We start from the raw sequence: 23,838 nt of genomic DNA on the forward strand, positions 1-23,838 counted from the left end.
TTTATTAAACTCTTCGCGTTTAGTTTGTTCCAAAAATTCCTGGTAACTAATCAAACCATCGCGGTTGCTGTCAGTCTCTTCGAATACATGCTCACGCATACGTTCCATTTCCTCAGCGCGCTCACGCATATCATCCTCAGGCAGACCTGATTGATACACTTTGTCCAGTTCCTTAACGAAGAGTGCTTTTACCTCCACCTCATCCCAGTAGCCGTTGCCGTCCATGTCTTAAAAATATGCATTAATAAATGGTTGTCTCTTTTATTACTGCTATACTTACCATGCATCGCGAAAAATGTGTGTGGATCAAAGTCCTTTCTGTCTAGTTGATCCTGTTTTTCCCATACATCTTCTAGTTGTGCCTTGTTGCCTGGGTGATGAACTTTTTCGTGTTTCTTGTGCTTCTCCTCTTTCTCTTTTTCTTCTTGTTCAAACTGTTTTCGCTGCTCCTCTGTCATATTTTTTATTTTCGTTTCCTTTTCAAATTCTTTTTGCATTTCATATTCCTTGAACTCTGCACGTCGTTTGCGATCGGCTTCAGCTAAATCTTCTGACGTTTTCTTGATCAACTTTTTGAGATCCTCAATTTCGAAAGTATGCTCATTATGATGATCCAAGTGCTGCAATACTTTCAAATGATCGCGATCAATATCATTCTCCAGCTCGAACTCTTTATTCACTAGTTTGCGTAAGCGTTCAACCTCTTCACGCTTTATTTCGTCTAACTTGGAGCGCACATGATGATTAACGTACTCAAGTTCTTGTGCGATTTTGCCACTCTAGAAAAAATAGGGGCGTGCAATTCCATGTCACATATTCACATAACATACATACATACTATGTACATATATATATACAAAAGCCACAAAGCGTACTTACACGTATGTCAGCTTCGGGGGCTTTGTCCAATTTCTTCCGGAATTCTGGATCGCTTTCAAGCGCCTCCACAACCTCTTTCAAATATCGTTCATATTCCAAAGCTGTCTCAACATCTGGGGTAGCGGGTACGCTCGGGTTTTCCTCTTTCTCACCCTTTTTATTTTTTGTCACAGGCAGACCTTCGGAAAACTGGTACAGCACTGTTGTAGTAACAAAAATTAACAGCAAACTTGTCTTCAGTCTCATAATAAACTTTTTTTTTTGATTTATTGCGACGAAAAAATTTACTTTCCACCAAATATATTCTATTAACAGATTTTTCCAGGAAGTTCCTGAATTTGCGAACGAAAATCTGACGTGTCAGTGGTTTTTATAGTTCTTCTTTTTAGATCATTATCAGAAGTCACAATAGTAATGTAAACAAATTGAAAAATTACTGATAGTTGTCGATAACAAATCAGCTGGCATTATCGATAATATCTTTAATTAATACAAGTTTTTTGATCAAATTATAAATATTTATTAACATTTTTCTTAATTTTCTAAGTATTACATATATCTTGAAATACCTGAATAAATTAAAATATGCAAATAGAAACAAATACATAAATGCCATACACCATAACGGCGTATACAAGATTTTAAACTACACAAACCTGAGTATTTAAAATTTAATTTAAAATAATTATGATATAGATTTGTTAATACTAGGCTCTAGTGTGCTGCTTCGTGTAGTTTCTATGAACGGTGTATCTTCATTCGACAAATTTAAGAAAACCATATGCTCAAGAGCTGGAAAGTCATCCAGCACAATGATGCCTACATTATTGTCCGAAATAAGCGGGGTCTCTTCGTGGTAGCCTAGCCAATAAATCACAATACCGGCGCCAAAACTGAAACATTCGACCAATGATTTAAATTTTTACATGCTCAAAACCTTATCGACACTTACCGATTACTATAGCTATACAGCTGCTGCTGTATGTACCATTTATGTGTCTTAACATCGCCGAATGTCGCCTTACTTTCAATCCAATTTACTACTTCGCCTTTATACAAGAAAGGCACTATCATTTTAATATCAGGCGTTTTATCGTAGCCCAGGCGCCGCAAATCGTTTTCATCATAGTAGTGCATATTAACGGCTTTGGCCATCTTTTTCAGCTGAAATGGGTAAAAGATAAAATTTTGTCTTTCCATACATTTAATAATTAATTACCTTAAATTCGTACTCTTCACCCAAAATGCGTCGGCGTAAATCAACAAGCGGTCCGTCTTGTGAATCGCTGCACATACACTGCGCCACGTTTGCTGCTAGCTTCGGATCTTCAATGAGATGTGGATGTTTTAGCAGGCGACTTAGTTCGGATTTATGTTCAAATTTGTACTTCTCCAGCAAAATAATGCGACAGAGTGTCGTTGGACTCATTCCTTCCATGCAAGCGATTTTTAGCAGTAGCGTTGGGCCTGGATGTGTGTCCACTTGATCTTCAAAGCTGTTTAGTTACGAAAATAGATTAATAATTTTGGTTTGCATATACTGAATTATGTTTTACTTACGTTTTCAGGTACTTCTTTGCATTTGCTTCGAAATGCCAATGTTGCGCCCGCATTCGTGTTGCTAATTCTGTCTGTAGAATACTTTTTAGCGTTAGCCGTTCAATATCTGGAAATAGGCGATTTGCCATTTCCATTTCACAGTCAATAGCAAGCCCCTGATACTGCTGTATGAAGCTACAAATACTTGCATATTCCGCAGCTTTTAATATACGTTTCTTTTTTTTTACGCGATCCTCTGTTACGGCGAACGCGGCTTGCGCTGCTGTGCTAGTTTCCATATTGTGTGAAATGTGGACTTTTGCTGTCAGAGGACTTGCATTTTATATGCTCGTTATGTCCTTGTATATTTTTTAATTACTGGGGATTCAGTTAAAATCAGCTGTTAATTAAGAATAATTCCCCATAATTTGTAAACAAATACTTCTTCTTAACGTGTGCTAGGTGTGCCATTCACAATTTTGGAAACATTTTTACACTTTCCGAATAATTTTCGACATTTAGAATTTTAAAGGAGATTTAAGTTGAAATTAGTCAAGAACGTAAACCTACCGGTACGTAAACGCGAGTCAGCTGCACAATCTGTCTTACCAGAGCGCCATGTCAGAAAACGTTTGGCCATGTAAATGAAAACTCAAAACCGCAGAATATTTTTGTAGTTGTAGCCCGTAGCGCAGAAATCTGCCGAATTTAGATTTTTCCGTGTCAGCTGATTTTTTCCTTCTATAGATGGTTGCCACTTCGTCAGTTTTGCATATGGTAAAAAAGTTATAATTTCCTATTCAAAATACGTTTAAAGTATTTGAAATTTACTATTGAATAAGGTTCTTTGTTAAAAACTAAGTAGTTTATATTTAGCTACGATCTATTATAGCACGAAAAATTGTAGTTGAAAAGGTAAGTTTATGAAAAGGCATTGATGAGTGGCAACACTGTAGTAAGCAACACTGAGGGCTCCAGTAATCGACAAAATTCTGCGTATAAAGACTGCGCTTAAGTATACGTTCTGCGTTCTTGACTAATTTCAGCTTTTAACGTTTCCAGGTAAAAAAACATCTTTTTTGCCGTAATTTATATTATATTGACCAGCCATAGCTAACTCTACTACCTGTCGGACAAACATAAATTCACTTTAAATATACCAAGATTTTAAACGCTGATATTCAAGGCTATTGTTGTATACATCGAAGGTTCGATCTACAACTGCATATACATAGATATTCAAAATATTCATTCTTTCGTAGCTATTCGGATGAAATAGTCCTTTTTTTTTATAGATTTTAAGAAAATTTAAAATGAAACCAGGGGTAGCGCAGATTTTTGCTATTCAGACCGAATTCTCCTCCCGAAAAGTCGGTCGTCAATGCGAAAAGATTGCCGGTGTTGGGTTTCCGCATTCCGGGTGGCAAGCACTAGGGGTGGTTGTTGTTGTTGTTGTTGTAGCATCAGAACTTAACTCCTCGAGGATTTTCATTTTTGACGCTCCCAAGGAGTAGGAGTTTCAACGGGTTTATCTAGGTTTAAATAGGTCACCTATGGGTATTCGACAGTCCGTGAAATTCCAAAATATGCACTTAGGGATTTACAAGAAAGAACGGAGCTGGAAATGCAAGGAATGTGCCTAAGATTGCTGGAGGACTACTGCTACAATGACCTTGGCAGCTTAGGCACCGTTTCACTGGGAAATCTGTGCCTATTCATAAAAAAATCCGAATGGTTTGGGTAAACCTTTCCCTGTTCATTTAAACGTACTTCTGTGGCCACCGGGTGAACTCTTGTTAAGGGCAGCTTATCTAATCTAACCTTTCCTAACATACTACTTCGTTCCTACACAGATTTGGAAACCAATAAAGCGGCATGTGACCCTGAGGGATGTCGGATCACTATCGCGCTTGTGGGCGTAAAAATATTCAAAAAATACGTCAACAAAAGCGATACCGATCCGAAAATTGTCGCTAACTAGTTACAGTATCTCCACATTGAATTCAGTAGTCATTAAGCCAGAAGCGCCTAATTGTGTCCCCACTGTAAATACTCAATTTAATGAAATGAATAATTGAAGGAGGGTGGCGCGAATATCAAATCAAAGTCTGCAGAAACATCCCTGCTGCTATGAAGGCCTTGGATTGTAAGTTGAGGTTAAATTCTGTTGCGAAGGGAAACAAGCTTGAACTTCTGCTGTGGGTTTGCGGGAACGCCGAGCTCAGAAAAAAGAGACAATAAGGGACAAATATATAAGTATTTCGACGCAACTAAAAGAGAGAGCAGACATACCTTAACCAGATTAGAGCGCATCTCTAACGCACTTAAAGCCCTGATAACCTCTTGCTTATTACATCCCTGACTGCCATCGCACTCCACAAACCCTGCCACCTAGTTTCGATCCATCTGGGAAGAATTTCACTGCTCCCGCTCTCCAGAAGTGCCGCAAAGGAGAAGCTTATAAGAGCCATCCGTGCGACCACGGATGAAATCGAAGCCCCTTCGAACTCCAAAGTGTCCAGTCCTTAAGTTTGTCAACCAATCGAATTCCCTGAGTCTAATAGATGTTTGCGCTGCGGCGGTTTTGCCTGCAATGTCGACAGGCACTACGTTTAGCATTACATTAAGTGCCAATGTGAGGTGGTCCGTAGTGCCTCACTAATACCAATTAAGTCTTAGCTAGTGTGGCCTTCTCAAGTGAGTTTCACCAGACTGAGCCTCAATAAAACATACACAATCAGTCTTATCATGAGTTTCCTTTTCCCAACCGGTTACTTTTCACTTTTTGTTTCCGTGTATTTACTATGAGCGGATGAAAAATTTTCGGGTGACGGGATAAGGATAAGGCTGAGTATTATTGACTACGGTCTTGTAGAGCTAATATACAACTTTGACCGAAACACCCCATCTCTCTCCAATAGCTCACCTACACCCGTATAATACCACTCACTGATGCGTTCCTTGCTCACTTCTCGAGGTTTGGCACCAGAGTTCCTTGTCAAAGATCAATCCCAAGTGCTAGACCTTGTCAGATGGCTGTAATCCCTGACCTCCAATAGAGGTAAGAACAGCGTCAGACACTTTTTTACTGTCTAGTGAATAAGATAAGTTCTATCTTACTGGGATTGACCGCGAGGCCGCCCATTTTAAGATAACGTTGGGTCAGTTCCTAATGCCCAATTACCCGACAGCTGTGTTTCTCCAGCTCCTCTGGTAGATGGTTTACCACCACGACACAGCCCTGCGGGGTGTCTCTATTCACCTGGATATATAGAGTCATTTAGTATTATTTCTTGGTCTCGCACATTAGACTAAGGATATACATTTTTGGGGCAAATGTATTGATCTTCCGCCATCGATGGTGAAATTTAGTTTGAAGAAGTTTAACTCGTAATAGGCGCCTCTCCAATTTCACCATTCCGAATTCCTTACCTTTCTTGCACATACCTTTCTTGCTTATAAATAGCTCCGCTGAAGATGAGGTGATCAGCAATATAATAGCGCTGTTAAAAAAATACGGTACATCAACTAAATAAAACCGTGCTGATGCCCACACTTGCTTGCTTCCAATATAATCGTTCTCTCAGCGCTTATCAGCATGCTGATCAGCTCAGCTGGTAGCTAAGCCATAAGCTGTCTTTGTACGCGAGGCTTTAGACCTTACGCTTTCCATTCATGATACCCCGGGATTTTATCAACTGTGAACGTCATTTTCAGCTTACTTTTGTTAGTATAATGAATTTTCTCCCGGATTTGATTTTCGAGATGTCGTCATCACGATCCCGGGATCCCGAGATTATTTCCGGGATTAAGATATTCATTACTTTTCAACAATTTAAATCGAAAAAATTGCTTCGAAATTGTTGGAGAAGCTCTCCTACCATAAAATAAATAATAAATAAATGTTTGAAACCTACTTTTTATTTAAAGTGACGTTTTTACTTTTTCTCTCTGACGTCAGGATTTAAAAAATTCAATGCATTGTAGAATAAAAATATGGGTACCAAATAAAAGGAAGGAGGGAAGGAAATTTCTTTAGAATTGAAAAATTAAAATTTTTTGGATTCACAAGGACGAATAGGTAATTTTCAAGCTGATAAAGTTAAAAGGACGAAATTCAAGGATGTTATCGAGTTTATATAAGTCCATAACATATAATTATTTCAAAAACAAATATTGCGAAATTTCTAAGAAAAAATGTGAAAAGGACATTTCCAATACTTACCGGTCCATATGCACAAAAAAATTTAATTCTACAGAATTTCCTTTGATACCTATACTTCTTCTCTAAGCACATTTCACTGAATTTTTTAAATCATTTTGGAATTACTTACGTCAGGATGAAAAACTAAAAACGCAATTTTATAATATTAGGCCCAGGGTTTCACGAATATATTGATTTTTGGGTGTAAAGTAAAGATTGTAAATTATCGCACGGTGATACATATATATTGAGCTAGACATTTATGAAAAAATATTAATTATTGAATAAAAAAAAAATAAATATAGTCAATACTGGTCAAGAAAAGTTTCTATTATTGCCATCAGGGCAAATTACAAATCACCAAAAATCTCGGGATTCTTGGAAAATAACCTAAAAAAGGCCGGGATCCCGGGATTAACATACCTAGTATGTATATAAAAAAATAAATTGTAAGAGAAAATTAAATGAATTTTACTTACTCACTTACTTACTTACTGCCTTTTGGCAGCGAGCAGATTTAGAATTGAATAAAAATCGAATAGAAAAATTAGTAAGCTGGCCACAACGATAATTCGATAATGTGTGAACCAATAATAAAGGAATTTTACACAAACAATACACGGAGAAACACCGAGTACCAGGCTTGATGTGATGACCCCTATTATTTTTTTACTTCGCCTAAATAGAACAATTAAAGATAAAAAATTTTTAATTTTACTTTATCTTATTAACTTTATTAACACTTGAAGTTGGCGATTTCAGATTTTTGTAAATATTTAGTAACAGTTTATAAAATATTTGAATTTTTTAAAAATGATTTTTCAATATAAAACTTAGTATAAAGCTTAAACTAGGTTATATACAAAATATGGACGAGTATCTATTGCTAATATTTTTATCGGGACGGTTTTTATTACACTTTTAAAAAAATAAGCTAATGATAACTTAGGTATATAGTATATTATTAACATGAACTTGCTACTTAGGTTTTATAAATTAAAATCTGAAGTTTAATTTCTGATGTTCTTTTTTTTTAATTTAGGCACTATTGGTGTTACCAAAAATATGAAGTAGGTGTATTCATGAAACTTGGTGATATGTGGAATAGGAAAAATCACTACCACTAGTTCAAATTATACTCACGCGATTCTCTTAAACTTAAAGAAAAACCGAAAACTAAAAACTTTTCATGGAAATGTTTACAATTTAGTTTACAGACTTTCGAAAATGTCGAGCGTTTTTACAGTTTAAGCGAACGCCCCTATTTAGTTTTCCAATAAAATTTCTTTAACAACTAAAGAGTGTACTTAAAAACTTAAGTGTATGAATAGTTTCGAAAATTAAGTATACTTTATATCCTCCAATCGATTTAAAGAAAGTAAAATATTTACCCCCTTTTCAGCGCTTTACCACCCTTAGACCAACATGCTAGCGTTATTGTCACAGAATTCATAGATATTATCGACAAACTGCATTTCCGTATTCCCCTCGTTCTCTTGCGGCTTACCTACCACAGTCGGCGCTGGTCCTCCAACCATTTCAGCTGCCAGCGACACACCACAATCGTTCACATTCTCCACCGCATCCAAAGTCATTCGCTTGAGGTTATTCACTAACGATATATCCTGCCTGATTTCATTCTTCAATTCGCGCAATTCATGTTCGGTTTGTATAATCTGTTCGGCATATTGCTCAACATTTCTTTGTATCTGTCCAATCGAGAGCTCAAGCCTCTGATCCGCATTCGAATACAATTCATTGCTTAGCTTATAAAGCTGACATTTGTGATTCAGTCGCTTAGTTAGCTCCAGTTCGCGCTTGTAAAGTGTATCGATTTCGTTTGTCTTCTGTGCTAACTTGTGACGTATCGAATTTCGTATGGGCGCATCCTTGCGCCGACGTATGCAATTATTTGCCACCTCTGGTGCGTTGGCAAGCGGACTTTCGCGTAGTTTTTCGCAATTTCGTATTGCGGTTTTGCTCAAGCGCTTTTTGCGGCGCATAGAGACACGCGTTTCGGAGAGGCTGTACAGTTTGCGTTTCAGCATCTCCGCCTTTGTGGTGGAATCATTGCTGTTGGACGCGGAGTACAGGGCTTCTTTTGTTGGTGGGCGTGCAGAGCCGTTGGCGTACTTCTTATCGGGTAATAAAATGAAGACTATCTCGTCGGGGGACTCTTCCTCTTTAATGGTTAGGAGAGTTTTTTGATGCTTATCTTTGATGGGCAGTGGAAGTTCCTTATTTCGCTTCGTAAATTTAAATAAGTTGGCAAAGTATTTTCGTAGCGATTGAAGCCAGTTACGGTTTTGCTTTGGCGGCGTGGGTTCGGCGACTTCTTTGTAGTGTTTTAAGCTTAGACGAATCTGCAAGAAATTAATGCCATAACATAATACGTCACAAACACAGTGTAAGAAAAGGGTTAAGAATTCATTACAGTTTGACATTATAGCTGTTTCTTATGAGAGCAATGTCGAAATCAATCACACTATGTTGAATACATTTTGGTCAGTCAGTGTCATTTTTCGTTCTGCCTTGTTCCACTTGTTTAAATTTTTTCATAAAAAAAAAAAAAAAATCTGGAGTGATTTATTAATTTCTTAGAAACTATCAGGCCTATCGAAAAGTGGTGTATATACGGATTATGGACAATTGTTGGCTTTCATTTGCCATCCTTCGTATTACGATTGTTAGATTGGTTCGTAAGATATACGTGATTAAAAGGAACTATTTTTTTATTTTAAGCTGAATAACGATAAATTTAAAATATCTCAAAAACTTATCCACAGAATAAAAAATTAACCTGGTGTTTTCGAAAGCAGCGGACGATTCTTCACGGGGAATGGATAGGGACATTCGTAGAACAAAAACAAAAAAACACTATTTTGTGATCCAGTGTTATTAGAATTAAAAAAAAAAAAAACAGTAAAAAAGTATAAGTTCGGGCGAAACCGAACTTCATATACCCGGCTCTGAACTACCTTTGAATGGTAAGTAGGGGTGTTTACTCAATTTCAAACGTTTTCGATAATATGCAGAGTTAGACTTAATGATATAATTGAACCAAGTCAGGCACAAATGGATAAAGAGGTAACCGAACAACACTTTTGTAGTCATAAAGCCCAATTCCTCAAAGCCTATAGCAGTCTTATTTATTGTTAGGGGATTGTTGTAACTAATAACTTGGAGTAAATTAGCGTCCTCAGTTATTGAAATATCGGAGTTTTCGTATATCTGAAATTTACCGTTATTCGGTAAGCGGGTGTAGTTTTAGTCCGATTTGAATAATTTTAAACAAATTGCTTTTCCGTACCAAGGTTATTAAGTGCACCGAAGTTGGTCGAAATTGATAAATCGGTTACCGAGATACACATTTGTGGTCATGAATGGGCGGTGCCACGCCCATTATCCAAAAATTTATAATATTCAAATTTTCTGCCAAGTAGTAATTGCAATCATCGATTTTAAGTGAATTAGCTCCAGTAGTTACCGATTTATCGCAGTTTTCGTGTTTCTGTAAATTACCGTTATATGGCAGGTGGGCGTGGTTATTTCCCGATTTCAAAGATTTTTAACAGATTCCTTAGTTAGATCCTACTCAAGGCTCGTACCGAGTTTGGTAACGATTGGTGGAACGGCTACCGAGATACAGCATTCCATCATAAATGGGCGGGGTCGCGCCCATTTTCATAAATTTTCATAATAATATTATTTCTTACCACAATTCTACTTCACGTACTAATTTTCAATAATTTCCATCTAATATTAACTGAAATATCGTAGTTTTTGAATTTTTAGAAAATATCGTTATATGGGAAGTGGGCGTTCGTACAGTCCGATTTCGCCCATTTTCAATACTAACGAGCCTTGAATAAGGAGCAACCTGCATACCGAATTTCTGCTCGAGTTATCGTGTACACGGACAGACGGACGGACGGACGGACAGACAGACATGGCTTAATCGATTTCTCTTTTCATTCTGAGCATTTATGTATACATTACTGTTACAAACAACCGCTATGCGAACAAAATTAATATACCCTTGTGCACAAGTGCGCTCGGGTATTAAAATCATAAAATTTCAAAAATTACAAAATAGCATGAACAGATATTTTGCATGCTGCCATTTTATTACACACTCTTGAAATTTTGATGCCAATGTCCATGGCCCCCAATATGAACATTGTACTTAAATATTTAAAAACTTTATGTATTTTGGAACGAATTTCCGTCATCCCTTGCAAATTTGGCTTGGAGACAAACCGGTTTCGGCGTTGTGCCATCTTCAGTGTCATTTTTCGTTCGGCATAATTTTTGTTGGTTGCTCGTATTTATACTCCTTGTTAACTACCTCTTTCTTTTGTTAGGTACGTCTTCTTAGTTTTGCAGTGTTTGCGGTGCTCAATAGGTAGATGAATTGTTCTGGCTCGTTTTTGACGGCAGGTAGAAGTCCGTGATTTTTACCTTCTTTGTTTTTGCTGTTAGTGTATTCCCTTCCATGTCTGTCCTTAATATTTTGTTGTTGTCATTTTTCTTCTCGTACAGTAGTTTTAGACGTGCTGTTAGTATCGGACGTACCGTCGATTTCCGAGTTATATCTCGCTAACTATTGAGCCGTGATCGAAGTTTCTCGTTCTACACTACACTTAGGTCAATTTTTATGCGGTACATGCGTTCCTCAGAAAGCCGCATAAAAAAGTTCTTTACTTTAAAGCGAAGCGCACATTGGCGCGATTCTGTCGTTGCGAATCCGCAAGCCCAAAAATTACAACAATGCTACCCATACATTTTAATGCGCTAGCGCACACTTGCACGATTCCGTCGCTGCGAATTTTTCGAACATTCAATGTTCTCTATTGACGCGTTCGAAACGCGGCTTGCAGCGTTTTGAAGGCGTCAAAGAAGAAGAAGAAAGGTGTCACAGCAATAAAGGCAAAGAAAAAAAAACGTGTAATATACAAAAACTAATAAAAACGTTCGTAATAATAGTATTTTGTACGATTTGGGCACGCCGAGTGCGAAAATACACGAAATAAAGGGAAAATTTAGTGAATTGTACATCGGAAATCGACGCGAAAAAATCGCTCAAGTGTGCGCACGTTTGCGGATTCGAAGTTAACAGCCGAATTCGCAACGTATTCGCAACGACAGAATCGCGCCAATGTGCGCTTCGCTTAATACAAAAACAGGGAATGCGTTCCAGCATTTTCAAAAACCGCATAAATTCAGATAGTCCATGTAAAAAATTCCAAAAATTATTAAGCAAAAAAAAAAACAATTTATTTCTTACTTCAACACTTATGTAAAGCTGAACATTAATGGAATAAATAAAATTTTATCTATTTTAACAAAAAATAAAAAATAAAAAATATCACAATAAATACATGACTTATGTAAGAATACAAAGACAAATTATTTATCAGAAGCATTGTCTCTTACACAATGAAAAAAAAGTAATAAAAACTCTCAAAAAAGCAAAATCGCTACTGCGAAATAATGATTTGAAAACCCGCATAAATTCAAATCCGCATAAAAAAACCGCATAAAAAGAGACCTAAGTGTACGTCTTTTCTCTGAGTCTACCTGCCGAATTCATATCCATCTCTGTTAGATGAAGTTCAATGGGGGTTAGGTGGGGGATAGCCTTAAGCGCCTATTACATATACATACATACATATGTATGCATGTGAATTTAGTGTTTCTAATATAAGATTTAGATTAATGCCAAAACACCTCAATAAAGCAAACGTTCTCGGCCCTCTCTTCCGCGTTTGTGCAACGTCGTGGGCGCTGTGGCTCCATTCTTTTTGCTATTCGTGTTTTTTACCGTTATATAATTACGACTCACAGACAGGTACCAGCGAACAAGGCGCTACCGAGAACTACTAATGATATAAAACATTGCTTTGAATGCGCGATATTAAAGCATGTATGTTTGCACGTCTAACTATGTAACTGTGTATGTATATAGTAAAAAAAAATCAAGTAAATGTTAGTGTATATTACCTCATTGTGTACTCGACTCCAAGCCTTCCAAACGGGCAAAATCGCCATATTGCCATCGTAGCTGCGCTCGATACCGCGCCAACTTTCTGTTATAACGTAATCGCTGTAGTCACGCGATGCTGCGTCAACTATTTGCACATTGTTTTTATTGTTGTTGTACATAGTTAGCGAGTCATGTTATTTTTATTTGCCATATATTTTATATAAAAATATGCACATGAGTTTGTGTGTGTGTGTGTGTGAGTGCATGCGATTCGCGGGTGTCAAGCCAAGTAAAGCAACATGCAGCACTCCGCCAACGTAACGGAAGTGAGTCCATAGTTCGAGGCAAGTACCGGAAGCGTAGTCCATGTGTACAACAGCAAAACAGCAAGTAGGTAGCACCGACGCGCAGTCAAGTCACGCCAGGGGTAGTGAGTTATGCCGAATTGGATGGGTGGGTGGTTTGGTGGCGGTGAGTTTGTTGTAGACGAGCGCCGAAATGAAAAGAAATCAATAGAAATTAGTATATAAATACTGTATAGTTGTTATTTATTTACTTAGTTTTTGTATTACATTTTCAATTTCAAGCTATCATGAAACGCCAACGTAAACCGTTGAAGTATGTAAATATTTGCATTTTGAAATCAAAAAATTATGTAGATAATAGGACCATTATAAGTACATATGTAGGTGGATATTTTGTGTATAAGAGTAAGCGAGTGAGAGATAGTGGATAATAAAATATACGCTCTCCTTTTCTACTACCCTGCCTTCTATTTTTCTCTCAATCGTACGCACGCAGCCCTCTGAGACCGCTGTGTTGTAATAAATATTACTAGAAATGGTTTGGTTTCTTGTTGTCTTGACTTACATTTGCCACGATTGGCACAATAATCGTGATTGCCTCCATTACGAATTTCGTCATCAATCAAAGCTTTGATAATGTCATTGCAGGTGGTGCGGCTATTTACGCCGGACACGTAACGTGGTTCATCGTCAAGCCATATGGGTATCTCCTTTTGGCCTTGCTCCTGTGAATGAGAAAGAGAGAGAGACATAAGCAAACAAGTTTTTCAGTTAAAGAAAGCTTGAATAAAACTGGTACAGTGAAAACTCTATATAATGAACTTTGATAAAACGAAAAACTCAATATAACAACATTTTTGTTGAGTACACTGAAAAAAACCTCGCTGTTGCAAAATTTTCCATACAAACATGCTCTATAGATGTAATGAAGAAATTTTGAGTTTGGAAACCTTCGATATATTACATATGTACATATATTGTCGGGTAAAATCCCGTTAGCAAAAGCCTCTATATAATGAAGTGTCGACTAAAAGCCTCGACATAGCGAATTCTGAATATATTCTGAAAATGGCCATCGAGGAGAAACTTGAATGAACAGTTCCTAATCACTGTCCAATTTCCCGCCTAGTCCTTCAGATATCTCAAGGTAGTGGTACACCTCGCAAGCACGCATCTAAATCTAGAGGTTTCCTGACACTACTCTATGCTTTTGCAAAAAGCTCGCCAAGCATATTTGTTAGCTTTTTGGGGTGGGTTGGACTTAAAGATTTCTGGTCCTGCTTTGTAAAATTCTCAATCAAAGGGTAACTTTGTCTTACGGTTTCTTGACGCAGTGCGTTTCACCGATTCGTTTTTCGCTTCGAAACGTTTTTTTTGTTTTAAAAAAATTATGTAAATATGTATAATTTTTAAGTGTTTTGGTAATGGTTTTCTAAGGCCAACGTTCGAAGTAAAGCTAGTAAAAATTGCAAAAATGTTCATAATTTTTTTTTTGAGATTCTTACCTCTGCACTATTGGCACCATTTAATGAGATCGTACGACTTCGGCCGCTCTGAGCGCTACAGGTACTCGGCGCGTAATTCCGATGTAAACGATTACTAGCGTATTTGCGATATTTGTGGAACTCCTTAATTTTAGGATTGAAGTTGTGGTTTTTATTTTTGTTGTTGTTGTTGTTGTTAGTCTTGCCATCGCATGGCTGTGTGCTTTGTTGAACTGCATTATTCTGATTTTTCAATGGTAATATAGGACTGTAACGGCTTAGCTCTTCAGGTTCTTTGAGCAACGAAGGGCACTCATCTAAATTATCGTAAATGAGTGTGGAATTCTGTTGGGCAGCCATGGGCGAAGTGAGGGTAGTATTATGTAGAACAGTAGCTGAAAATTGCAAATTATAAAAATATTATTTATTAATGAATATTTAGATAAAAAATTTACATATTTCATACATCTGAAAAATTGTAAGAATATTCGAGAGAATATTTTTAATTATATTTTTGTCAAGGATTTAGACAACAGTGTGCACAAGTCATAATTAACTTTTCATACACACATCGCAAGTGAACGCAAACATCATCGGTACCCATGTATCATCATTGCTGCTTATACATTTCCGGGGCTTTAACAGTGCGGTGTCCGATCAATAACTTTCTTGAAACTTGATCACACATACCGCTTGTCAAAATTAATTTGACAGCTGACGTAGGCTGCATGCCGTCTGTCCATCTGTGCACACGATAACTCGAGTAAAAATTGAGATATCTTAACGAAACTTGGTATGTATACTTCTTTTCAGCGTAGGATGGATGGTATTGAAAATGCGCAAAATCGGACGATAACCACGCCTACCTCCAATATAACGGTTGTTTTCAGAAATACGAAAACTGCGATATCTTAGTAACTACTGAAGCTTATTCACTGAAAATTAATATTTACAATAATTTTTAGGCGAGAAATAAGAATACTGTATTTTTTCTTAAATGGGCGTAGCCACGCCCACTTATGATTACATGTGTATATCTTGGGAACCGCTCCACCAATTTCTCCCAAACTTGGTCTTGACAAAACGTACCAAATGGCTGAAAATTAGAAAAAAAAATCGGACAATAACCACGCCCACATCCCATATAAAGGTAATTTACAGAAATACGAAAGCTTCGATAAATCAGTAAATACTGAAGCTAATTTATTCAAAATTAATGTTTGCGAAAATTCTGTAGAAAAAATACGCTTCTATTAAAATTTTAGAAAATGGGCGTAACCCCGCCCACTTATGACCACTTATCTGTATCTCGGTAACCGTTCGATCAATCAGTACCAAACTCGGTACGATTATTGTGGTTGCCACATAAAGAAAAAACTTTGAAATTTATTGAAATCTGACTAAAATTATGCGCACTTTTCTATAACGGTAAATTCGAGAAATGCTTGAAACTTCGATATTTAGAAATTTAAGGACGCTAATTTCACCCAAAATTGATACTAACAACAATCCCTTGAAAAGAAGTAACATTATTATGGAATTTTGGAAAATGGGCGTGATGCCGCCCACTTAAATATATATATATATATATATATATAAGTTTATCACAATTTAGGTTTGTATAGTAACTTATCCAGTAAAATATTGCAGCGAGAGCGTAAAAGCAAAATAGAGCGTAAAAGTGAGAAGAAGAGAAAACTAGCAGAAAAAGTTATTGAACACAAAACTAGTAAAAAACTTGCAAGTGAATAGTTGTTGCACCGTTTTGATATTCTGCTGTAAACATTTTACTATTTATAAATCAGTTTTAAACTCTTTGCCTTACACACAAGCACTTACACAGTCCAGTACATCATTAATATTTTGATTTCCACTCATTTTACTTTTGTTTGTGCTAAAGCAATTCAACAAATGGCGACTTTTGACATTTATTCTTCTTCTTCTTCTGCTAGCTAATTTCTGCTAGTAAAAATTTCACTAGCAAGAATTTGCAGCTCTCCCGTGTTGTTACGCTCTCGATTCAGTGCACTCTTGCAAATTTTTTGGGTTATCATACACTTTTCCAGTAAAAATTTGCAGGTTCCAGTACAAACTAGTACTAAATATTGGTTACTATACAAACCTTATATCTAACTGAACGTTCTATCTGGTTACCACGCAGCGGTAGTTTTCCGAAAGCTGAAAAAACTATATTGAATACTTGCGCCGGGTATTTAATGTTCGGCTCCGCCCGAACTTAGACTTTTTTATATATTTTTTAGACAATTGGTTCTACAGTCTTTGGAAAAATTTTGTTATGGAGCGATATTCAGTTGAACAACGCGTAATAGTGATTCCAACATTTTATGAAAATGGTCGTTCGACAAGAAGTGCATATCGCTCATTGCAATGAGGCACATTTCCATTTAAGCGAATACGTTAACAAACAAAAATCGGCTCGGGGCGCTTATCGTTCAGAATGTGGAAAGGACAATCTCCTAATTGTCTAAGTGAGGCCCGGTAACACGGGGCTGCCACCTAACCTAACGCTATTACAGTCAATGGTTAACGTTATCGTGACATGATAACAAACTTTTTATGGCCTGAATTAGATGACATGAACTAGGAAAATATGTGGTTTCAACATGACGTGCCAGAGAAGTCATGGTGAAGATTTAACGCATATTGTATTTTATTTATAAACGAGGAGGACATTTACGATAAAAGTGTGGAAAGTATTCGTTCTTTTGGAAAACCCCGGGCTCGTGTGCAACAGTTCTATTAATAATTGAAAGTCTTTTAAGTAAAAAGACTAAAGCGAAGGCTTCAAAGGTTAATGTGGAGCGGCGAGCAGAGCGATGAGCATAGCAACGAGCAAGGCGTCGATTACACACGTGTACCTATGTTCGCTTTTCTCATCACTATGCGCGCTCCCATTGAAACATATCGCTAGCTTAGAGTGGAAAGTTGCTAAGTCCACATTTTATGAAAACTTATATTAGGTTGGAGAAATTAAAAGTGTATTGTATCCCGAAAAGGATAAAGGAACTGGTTTTATTTATTCTAGTTTATATTCAATGAAAGGAAAATTTGCTAAGTCCAAAAGTACGAAATCTTTTAATATAGATGGAATCCCTCTGATTCATATGGAGTTTTGCTTTGCTTTAAAAAGCCAAAATGTTGTATTCAAAGCTTTGCAGAATACTTGAAGAAGTTAGCTATACGAAGTTTTTTTACTCTCCTGTAAAATTTTTAAAATAGGACTTTGCAACTTTTCACTCTAAGCTAGCGATATACTTTTGTAATTGACGCTTTGCTCGATGCTCGCCGCTACTCTGTGTTTTCAGCCTAAGCATTGCTATCCTGGAGCACAAATTTTTGTCTATTTTTCGGACATTTGAGCCGTTCGTTCGAAAGTATAAACGATGGCGTGTTCGCATATACTTATGACCTACATAAATAGTAGTTTCAAAAGGTTTAATTGAGAAGCGTTGAATTAAATCAAGCGGCTTCGTAAAACTTGAAAATTCAAGAGTACTTCAGAAATGTCTATTTTTATATTTAACTATTTTAGTTGCTACACATTTTTTTATTATTACAGTCATTATAGGTAGTAGCAGTATGCGTCATTATTTTTATAGCGCTTCCTTGGCTTTTACATAATTTGGAAATTTCATAAAATTGATGAAAGCAAAGAGTATTTCATGGAAAACAAAGCCACTGAAAACAAACAGAAACGACAACAAAGCAACACAACACGAAAAGAAAAAAAAACGTTGTTTTGTTTTCACAAATTAATTTTCGTTATACGAATCACACATTCAATGTGTACAGTATTTGAGTAAATACCGTTATACAGCAATAATACAATAAGCACCACATGTGGTGGTTGTGATGGTGTTGGTGGCAGAGTTTCTCGTTCTAGTATAGGGAGCCTAACGATCAATTTAGATTTGTTGCAAGCGATAAAATAAATTATCCCTGCTGCACATTAATGCCGCGCCATACTGACGGTGGCACCTGAGCGCACAAATTTACATACACAGGTAAGACGGTATACTACATATGTACATACATATGTAAATTTGGTAGGACTTAGCCGGCATGCAGTTTTTGTTTTACGGTAGTGAGGTGGCAAGAAAATCGTTTGGCGAGTGTGAGGTGGTGCTAGCTGGATGGCATGGCGTACCTATGTATGTACATACGCTCCGATATTTGTGCTCGAAAAAGCAAGGCTTTCTATTTGGTGTTTCCAAAGAAGTTTTCAAACTGAATTCAACTGTGCGCTGACGTGCAAATATGCAATGCACGGAATTTCCGTGACTTGTACGTACCGGAGCTCGTAAAACATATTTTCATGTGGTGCCTATTTTGCATTTACCAACTAAACAGCTAGCTTGAAAATATATGTACATACACACATTTGTACGAGTATATGTATTTGCGTGTGTGTTGGATAATGCAAGCAACCCAAGTGCTTTATTACGAAAATGTTCGAGCTTTTTCCAAAGAAAAAAAAAAGAACGAATTCCGAAAATTACAACGTAAAAATGGCGGCGCTGGATGGAAATAGGGATATCGTAGAGCAATTTTAAGGCGTAATTGATGATTTTGTGGTGAAATTCATGAGTAGAAAATTTGCATTTTTTTATTTGTACTTCGATGTTGATTGCCGTTTAGTGAGTGCGTGCGGTGTTAAATTTCCAAGCGAAGAAAATACAGAAGTGATGAGGTCTGTTTGAAAGATTATCTGACTCATTCCCACTTTTTGCCTTTAGGGACGTTGACAAGTGGTTTGGAAAAATTGTTTACTTAAATTTAAGATATTTATAATTACATAAAACTAGATTGCCAAAAAACATAAGAGATTTTAAAATTTTTTAACCCTCTTGAAAATATTTCCAAACTACAACCTTCTTACACCTCTTTTGTGTGACACCCATGTTCTGAAAATAATTTCAGTAAATTTATTCTCTTAATTCGAGTCCAACTTGAGTTTTTAAACAGGTGCCAACCCTCCAACATGTAGTTCAGATATGAAGCCCCTTCAAAACCATTTCGGTTGACACCCATATTGTATTTATTTAAATTATTAGACAATTTTAATTTAACAGTTAAACAGTTGGCGACCCTCTTCAAAATATTTCCCAACTAAAACCTTCATAAAAAAGTCTTTCGTCTGACCTCCATATTTTGACACACACATATGTACGTATTTCAATTCTAATTCCTTTAATTCAAGTTGAATTTGATTTCTCAAACCGGTGGTAACACTGCCTCGTTAAGCTTAGAGATAAAGCCTTTTCAAAACGATTTCGATTGATACCCTTATTGTATTCATTTAAATTATTAAATAAATTTAATTTAACTTTTTAAACAGTTGGCAATGCTCTTCAAAACCAAAACCTTCTTAAACCCCTTTCGTCTGACAACCACATTGTGATACTTAGATACAATGTATTACAATTACGTTATTACTTTAATTCAAGTTGAGTTTGATTTTTCCAACTGATGGCAACACTGCTACATTAAGCCTAGAAATAAAGCCCTTTCATTACCATTCCGATTCATACCTATACTTTAATAATTCATTTATTATCTAATTAATTTAATATAATTAGAATAAGAAAAACAACAACTTAATTTAATTAAATTTTTAAACAGAAGCCGGGTCGATGAAAAACGTGTAAATGAAAATATTGCTGCTGTGGACCAGTCCGCGACAGCCTCAATTCGCCGTCGTGCACGGCAATTGAACCTTCCCTGCAGCACCGTTAAGCGGATTTTAACAAGAAATCTGTGTATACACGTCCATAAAATTCAATTGTTTATCATTAAAAAACAACTATGGATCGACAACGAGTCACTGTTTAGTGTAGGTTTTGGGCAGGCAAAGTCATCAGACAGTACTTCTTCGAAAACGATTCCGGTAATGCTGTCGAGGTGAAACGTTCAAGCTTAATTGTAGAAATTGTTGAACAACTTCAAAGCGCAATATTTCAAAAAAATATCGATATTAGCGATTTGGTGTTCCAGAACTTTTTTGTAGGGAATTGAATGCCCTACAAGTTTATCATTTGGAATTTTTTCGTAGCTCTTTCCATTTACGAGATAGGGGCAAAAGAAATGGGTTTAGTGACCTGTACTACCTCGCTGGTAGGAGTTAGGGTTATGCCGCAATTGACACTTTTGTAGAGCATTCAGTTCTGAAGAAAAACCATTAAATACGTCTGAGCTATAGAGTTTTGAAGAAAAATAATCAAATTTTACGTGTATTTTGAACAAAAATCCTGGCACGCTTTAGTCGAGCACTTAATATTAATATTAAGGGCTCAAATTTTCAGGGAACTAGTTTTTAGATATTTCCCAAAAAATTTCGAGGTTGGAGTCACAAAAAAAAAATAAATATATATATGGGAAGGTGCTATAGTCAACAAAAATTTTTGGAAGTATAAAAAGTTAAGTACAAAGATACAAGCAAATAAAACACGGTACGGACGCGACCAAAAATGGAAGGTTTTTGGGATATGCCCATATAGTATATACATATTTTATATGAGAAAAAACTTTTCGTGGAAATGATATACAATCCTTGAAAATTAATATTTTCGATCAGAAAACTCTGTTCCTTTTCAGAAAATTCCCAATAATAATAGCCAAATGTTTATTTAACCATTTTTTTCATAGTAACTCTATTGTATAGGTCCGTCAAAAACCCCAGAAAATGCAATGGGGGACCAAAAAAAAATCTTTAGCATTAAAAAATGGTTAAATAATCAATTGTGTATTATTATTGGAAATCTTTGTTCGAAAAATATGCATTTTCAAGAATTCTATACCACTTCTACGAAAAGTAGCTTTTTCCCATATAAAATACATGGAAAACTTTGGCGCTTTGAGCGACCTCTATATTTTATCCTAGGGGGTCAGAGCAGTAGAGTTCCGACTATATTTTTTGGGACCACCCTAATGTGCGAACATTTAATATACGGCATTTACTTTTGATAACATTACCGAAAAAATGCTAACCAGTTAAAAGAAGTGAAACCTAGAAACTCTTACTTATAAACACATACCCCAGGTTCTGGGGCTTCCTAAGCGAATACTCTTTATACATTATGTACATGCCAATGCCGTTAGAGATGAGTCGGGGGGCCAATTAATCTCCAATTACATCCGCAAGGTATGAGTCGATACTAATTGATCTCAAATAATCGTACTCTATTGAGACTAATCCCGGAATACTCTCTTTAAAGATTCGTCGCAGAGTTTTTTGCTGTGTAGTGCTACATAAGTTCTTAGCGCAAATGTGTGAAAAGCGTGTCTTTCGAATATTTTATAGCCGCATTGTATTCGTTGTCAATGTGAGATTCATTTAAATAAACTATGGTCGCCATGTAATTACATTTAAGCTGATTTCATATGCAAATCTGCCGAGTATGTTAGTGGACGATGGTCGAGGGGTATGCGTCTAATAAATGAAAAACATAATGCAGGATATGTATGGCAAAGCACAAGTCCTTGTGTAGAGTAAAAATAATTGTAGTTTTTTAAATGTATGTGTTTTCAAATAAAAATACAAAAAAAAAACGGGACGACAATAGCAAACATTTTATCAGTACATATATTACATTAGGATTAATTCAAAGTGGGATAAATAAATATATAAACATATATTAGACAAATTTAAAGTTTAAAATCAAACTTTACTCTAACCGCCAAATTAATAAAAAATGTCCATAAAATGTCTTATGAATAAAAATGAAAATTTATAGTTTTTACATATAAGTACATATATCTTCAAATTATTTGACTTCTCATTGTAATTTTTTCGAATGCAACATTTATGACCCAAAAAACTAAAGCTCTTTATATTTGCGTAAATGTGCCGAAAGGGAATTAAAAATCAATAAAATGCACATAAAACATTCAATATAATTTCTTAATTTCTTTGGTGGACTATTGATTGCGTGTCGAATGATAATAAAAAGACTGACTCAATTCAGAAACCAGTATACATGCATACACACGAGGTATTAATCTACGATATAAATAATAATATAATAAACCCCTATATTATATTAAAGTTAAGGGTCAAAAGCTGGTAAAAAGGTTAGAAAATCGAACATCATTATTTTGTAAAAATATAGCGCAGAATTTAAGCCAATGATACATATTAGGGCGGTCCTTAAATAAAATTCAATACCGTACAAAATAAAGACATCCACGAAATTAAAACAATTAAAAAAATACCAGGGTTCGAAAAGCTTGATTTTATAAATCGCGAAAATTCGAAAAAATATTTTGACTTTGATCAGCTTTAAGTCAACGAATAAATTTAAATAATATGTCAAATTTATCAGACTTAAAGAACAAATTTTGTAAGATTTTTGTGATTAAATAAAAATTTATCTTTTTCAACCCCTTCTACATAGCAAGCCCTAAAAAAGTTGGGTAAAACCTACATTAAACAAAATAAAGGGGTGCCCCATACACAATTTTTTATGAATTTTAATTTAAAATATTATAAAATTAGGTCGCCGATTCAATTAGGACTTCACACTCAATCCTACTAGTAGTAAAAAACCATAGTATCCTCCAAATATGCCGTTGTTTAACGAATTTCCGGTTTACTGAGACGGAGTGAGTAGAAATTCTGTGCGTTGACCTTTTAAGGTCGGCCTACCCGTTTCGACGTTATGCCATCCTCAGTGCCATTTTTCATTTCCTAAAATTTTAGCTTTTCCTTCGAAAATCGAATCATGTTTATTACATGTAATTTTATATAACTAACTTCAAAACATACTTTGTGTTCAAAGGTCAGCTTGGCTGAGATTCTCATGGATCTGTAATACAGACTACAACTAGACTTTAGATCCACCAAGAGCGAACACGAAATAGATATTCGTCCGTCTAAATATTGTTACAGAGTTCATCTATTTTTGTTCTACACAGAGCATGTACTTCATCACTCCAGTTACTACCCTGATGACAGCCTGACTGTCAGTCAATATGTTCACTCTTCAGCTGACTCTAATGCTTTTGCCGAAGCATTGTTCTTCTTTTGAAAAATACTGCATCAGTCTGATATCCTAAACGAATGTTGAAGTTCAAGCTCTGAACTGAGCACAGAAGCGTCCATTATCTCAATCATTTAACCCTCCGATGAGTGACAGTGCCGATGACGTTAGATTCGTGAGAAGGTCCTTAGGGACCTACAAAGAGTTGCTCGATGTTTCGACTGTGCATGTGCAACTTCTTTGGTATTTATGTTGTCTTTTGATTAAATTAACGTCCTGCATATATATTAGGAATGAAATAATTTGAAGAACAAGTGAAAAAAAAATCAAAACATGAAGACAAGTAACTTGTTATTTCTTCTAAAATTGTACAAGGTCCCTAGGGACCTTGTCACTAATCCCCGTACTATATATGTTGAAATCTCAATAACACTCGAACGTG

At 36.0% G+C, this 23,838-nt stretch overlaps 3 protein-coding genes across 3 annotated transcripts in view; all 3 read right to left on the reverse strand.

Moving 5' to 3' along the window:
- On the reverse strand, positions 1–1,252 carry LOC118738910 (nucleobindin-2-like; the record flags this gene model as incomplete). The annotated part of the gene is given in 3 exon segments (XM_036469956.1): positions 1–227; positions 281–779; positions 880–1,252. Coding segments are annotated over 3 exon segments (972 nt in total), but the record flags the coding sequence as incomplete, so codon positions are not given.
- Positions 1,253–1,422: 170 nt separating this feature from the next.
- On the reverse strand, positions 1,423–2,830 carry LOC118738911 (CDAN1-interacting nuclease 1-like). Its single transcript, XM_036469957.1, has 4 exons — positions 2,440–2,830; positions 2,099–2,375; positions 1,832–2,043; positions 1,423–1,772 (listed from the first exon to the last, which is right to left on the reverse strand). The coding sequence occupies exons 1-4, from the start codon at positions 2,715–2,717 to the stop codon at positions 1,565–1,567; spliced, it is 975 nt and encodes a 324-aa protein (XP_036325850.1). The 5' UTR covers positions 2,718–2,830; the 3' UTR covers positions 1,423–1,564.
- A 4,829-nt stretch (positions 2,831–7,659) lies between these two features.
- The window catches only part of LOC118738912 (uncharacterized protein PFB0145c), a 20,237-nt gene continuing 4,058 nt past the window's right edge, over positions 7,660–23,838 (reverse strand). Inside the window, exons 2-5 of the mRNA XM_036469958.1 lie at positions 14,419–14,792; positions 13,479–13,638; positions 12,626–12,753; positions 7,660–8,985 (exon numbers count right to left, since the gene is read on the reverse strand). Of these exons, the coding sequence (XP_036325851.1) occupies positions 8,038–8,985; positions 12,626–12,753; positions 13,479–13,638; positions 14,419–14,757 (1,575 nt within the window). The 5' untranslated portion in view covers positions 14,758–14,792 and the 3' untranslated portion in view covers positions 7,660–8,037. The remainder of the gene's footprint in view (positions 8,986–12,625; positions 12,754–13,478; positions 13,639–14,418; positions 14,793–23,838) is intronic.

This window comes from Rhagoletis pomonella, unplaced genomic scaffold (genome assembly GCF_013731165.1).
Source record: "Rhagoletis pomonella isolate Grant_MI unplaced genomic scaffold, Rhpom_1.0 Rhpom_scaffold_00005, whole genome shotgun sequence".
Lineage (NCBI taxonomy): Eukaryota > Metazoa > Arthropoda > Insecta > Diptera > Tephritidae > Rhagoletis > Rhagoletis pomonella.